Source organism: Anopheles gambiae, chromosome 2 (assembly GCF_943734735.2).
Source record: "Anopheles gambiae chromosome 2, idAnoGambNW_F1_1, whole genome shotgun sequence".
In the NCBI taxonomy this organism is placed as follows: domain Eukaryota; kingdom Metazoa; phylum Arthropoda; class Insecta; order Diptera; family Culicidae; genus Anopheles; species Anopheles gambiae.
In genome coordinates this window covers 70,069,780-70,073,627 of record NC_064601.1, presented here as the reverse complement: position 1 = coordinate 70,073,627, position 3,848 = coordinate 70,069,780, and the positions used below count along the sequence as shown (strand labels likewise).

Below are 3,848 nucleotides of genomic sequence, written 5' to 3'. Positions count from 1 at the left end.
ACTGGCAGACGAAGGCGCTATACCGTGAGCGGTTTCGGACATTCCTGATGCAGGCCAAGACCGCAAAAAGATTGTAGCGCCGGAAAAGTAAGTAAGTAAGTTATTAACCCGCAGTGCAAGTGACAGCGGTTTGCGAGGGCGCGCGAGGGCTCGCACGCCATACAAGTTCACTGCTCCAGAGCCCTCGCATTAAAGAGCTTGCGAGCCTTGGAAGTGTCATATGAGCGAGACAGCTGTATGTCAAGAGTATGGCTATCTCTTTCTGGCAAGAAAAAAGCTCCGAAATGCAACGGTGTTGGTGGACAAAATTTAAATGGCCAAAAATTTTGACCACACACACTCTCTCTCCCGGTGCCTTCCCCTGTCCTCTCTTCCTTCAGGCCCCTTCCTCTTATTTGCGCGCGCCGCTCGCTTGTGTGCGATAGCTCATCAGCTGGTACTGGTATATGGTAGGGTTATAGTTGTATCTTGAATTGGCGATTGGTACATATATATGTAGTGTATTTGGTTTTTACCTGTGACCTTGACGATGCGAGAGCCGATCAATTCTGGTGTTGAAGCAATATTTGTGCTATGCTGGTGGTTGCCGTTCCGTGCCGTTCCGTGCCGTTTCTGATGTGGCCATTTGATCGCCATGTCGATCAACGGTTATGAAGCCAATTTCAAACGAGCGAAAGTGAAGGAATAATTCCGTACCGGAAATTTGATTTTTTATCAAGTGTGATACTCCAATGGTGATCTCAACCCGATGTAAGCTGGTTTTAACGGCCATATGAGATAATGTACTCATGTGTTAAAAAAATGTCGCATTTTTTTCTTTCCTGATATTCCCGAAAATTGACCCATAATTCAATACGATTTGACTATTTTCATTGATTCCTCATACAACGCATGGAAAGAGGTAAACTGGCTTCGCCAATTCATTCATCTCCGCTCTCAACCATTGATCACCCGAACCACCCACAATCTCATTATTCCATCCACATGCAACGACATTTCCTTCTTCTTTAACAGCAAAGGTCTCAACCGAAGCTTCTACAGACTGCTGCTTTCCATCTTCCTGTTTCTTCTTCTTCTATTTGCCGTATCCATCTACCGGGTCATGCCAGCCAATGCAAGCTTTAGCGTCTTTTTTAGTACCACACACCCGGCTGGCCAGTCCTTACTACGAGGGGACCGTCTATATGAGGCTTGAACCTATGACGGGCATGATATTATCATCCTTTATTTATCCAGTGGCGGATCTAACGGTAGGCGGACTAGGCGGTCGCCTAGGGCCCCGCCGATTAAGGGGCCCCGTAGATCGTCATTCTATAGTATGCCGTATGGACAGAGTACTAGCGACAAGGGCCCCCGGAAGGATGGACGTAGGGGCCCCGAGGCTGGCGAATCAATTTTAGAGCCTATGACTGATGAGCGTAGGGCCCCCCGACGCGTTCAAACTCCCAACAGCCAGTTTAGTGCCGCTACCACCTCACCCCCCCCCCCCCCCCCCCCAAGGACCACCATTTACCATTTACAGGGGGCCTCAACTCGTCTTACCGCCTAGGGGCCCCGATACCCTTAATACGCCACTGTATGTATCCTGACCACTCTGACCACTCTCGGTTCCGTGTCAAGATCCTCATTGAGGACATCACACGCTGACAGCGCCTTTTTCAACGGTGAGCCCTCAGGATCGGGCCGTGATCTGCGCACATCCTTTTGAACGTGCCACCAACTGATAATAAAACGTTTGAAACGGACTCTCTCACCCGCAGGTACCCATCTTCTACCATCTGCTACACATTATTTGACACACCATGAACAGCTTCCTTTTGTCTGTCCTTGCGAACGACTAAGGGCTGGATCGTTCAGTACCAGGGGTATGACATGGCCTACCCATCGCGAGTATGGTGCGCTACAAGTTGGTGGATCTGGTACCAGCTTAATTCAATGTAATGATGGCAGCATCCTTGCTGTTGGGGTTTGTAAAACACAAGACGAGGCAAAGCAACATGCGCAATCGAACTGCAGTCCGCAAAAATCCAGACAACATCAACTAGTGAACGTGCATACGAACCTTCTAACAAACTAAATATATGTCATCATCTTTATTCCCCCTTTAAAAATTCGTAGTGATTTATGAGAATATAAACTAGATTTATTTATCTAAAATGTACACAAATGTAGGTTTACAAGCACAAATGTAAATTTTACTAGCGAGCGAGGGGTGGGTTCCATTTTTGGGGCCCCTCAAGACCACGGGGCCCTACGCGGCCGCTTAGTTTGCTTAGCGCTCATTTCGACCCTTCGCACACACGCGCATTTCAAAACACTGAACCTAAAATTAGGCATATCGATGTATGCCTTAAAGCGCACTTAAGATTAATCTTAACTCTTTAACGTATTTTTTTACAATTTACACAATAACACTATTATCATGATGTCGTGTAGATGTGCGGAAGAGGATTGATGTTAACAATTTGCCGCTGGAGATGAGTGCTTGTCGCCTTTCCGGGGTTATTCAGTGGCATGTTGGTGCCGTCAGCGAGCGGCCGTCGATGAAATCGATACACCTGAGGGAATATAAAACATTTGCTTTAGAGGGAAGATAAAACAATAGATCTAGATGTAGCGATAGTGCATCTAGAAGGAACACACTTGTGGGGTTTTTTCTCCTGCCAGGAAATTTGACCGCAATCAGTAGTGCGGTCGGTTCGGTCCTGTTGCTGCTGCAGCTATTGTGAGGCAGAGGATAATGATCAGAAGGGTTGAATTCCTGCCCCGAACGTTGTGAACGAGCGCGCTCGACACCGTCTGACGGCGCAATCGGGGCACCCGGTGCCGGCTGGGTCTCTAGCGTATTGTGCTGGTAGAGCCCGACTCGTCGCCGTACAGCTTCCGGGGGATCTTCTTGAACGGTTCCTCGTAACCCCACGTTCCACGGATAGAGGAAAATTGGCTGCAAAAAAGGAATAAACACCACGATTAGCATCCTAGTCGCTAGCTTCGCCAAACAATCTTCTTCTTCTTTCGTGGTCCACTTACAACTTACCGAATCATACACAATCATACACAGCGCACAGTCGCAAACACCTGCGGCAGGCCCATATCGTTTCTGCATTATATGTGCAAGTTAAAACAGGCCATAGTCTATTAAAATAATGTTTCTTTATCATGATAATCGCTGGATAACACTTACCCGCTGTCTTATGCTGTGTTGTTCATCACACCACTTTCCTACGCCGGTACATGCACGTACCGCTTCCGACGGAGCCAGCACGCATTGGGCAGGACTTCTACCACTTAATTTAGCTAAAATGGCACTTACTTACGTAAAATTAAGAACTTAATTATTAAAAAACTTACCAAAATTGATCAGCCAACAACACTGTTTACGTTTTTTTTACACATACAACCTGACTTCTACGGTGACAGCAGCCGCAGAGCACCAACACAACGAAAGGTGTCAGGCAAGACGTCAGACGATCTTAGGCGAGGGGTAGGAAGGAGATCGGTGATGAGGGACGTGAAAGCTCAGCTCGACAGAATCGCTATAGGAGGAAGCGAGGCAACTAGACTAGACTAGAGAAATTAGAGCGAGAGGTACCTCACCAACCCTCGCATTGTTTGCCGGGTAACGCAAATTGGTTATCAAAATGGCTCAAGCTACGAAAATCTCTGGCTGTTTGCTAAAATATTTCCATTGGCTTTTACGTAGGCAAAACACGTCAAGACAAACGGAAAATAGGCATGCATTTTGAAACCGTTCTTGTGATAGACATGTTTCGTTATATTTTTTCTTTCTTTAAATCTGTGTCAAAGCCTTTGTTGGTGTGTCAAAATGTTCAAAATCAAAATTAAAA

The 3,848-nt window shown here is 46.6% G+C and overlaps 1 protein-coding gene across 1 annotated transcript; it reads right to left on the bottom strand.

The window, feature by feature from the left end:
* Positions 1-2,166: 2,166 nt before the first annotated feature.
* Positions 2,167-3,622, bottom strand: LOC5667040 (uncharacterized). Its single transcript, XM_061644200.1, has 3 exons — positions 3,038-3,622; positions 2,644-2,944; positions 2,167-2,558 (listed from the first exon to the last, which is right to left on the bottom strand). Exons 1-3 carry the CDS (start codon positions 3,104-3,106, stop codon positions 2,527-2,529), a joined length of 402 nt encoding a protein of 133 aa, XP_061500184.1. The 5' UTR covers positions 3,107-3,622; the 3' UTR covers positions 2,167-2,526.
* Positions 3,623-3,848: the final 226 nt, after the last annotated feature.

Excerpts from the sequence above, each read along its gene's own strand:
- LOC5667040 (XM_061644200.1), bottom strand. The coding sequence starts at position 3,106 with ATGCAGAAACGATATGGGCCTGCCGCAGGTGTTTGCGACTGTGCGCTG. Across the intron at positions 2,945-3,037 it reads GTATGATTGTGTATGATTCG|CCAATTTTCCTCTATCCGTG; the intron begins GTAAGTTGTAAG and ends CCTTTTTTGCAG. Across the intron at positions 2,559-2,643 it reads CAGGAGAAAAAACCCCACAA|GTGTATCGATTTCATCGACG; the intron begins GTGTGTTCCTTC and ends ATATTCCCTCAG.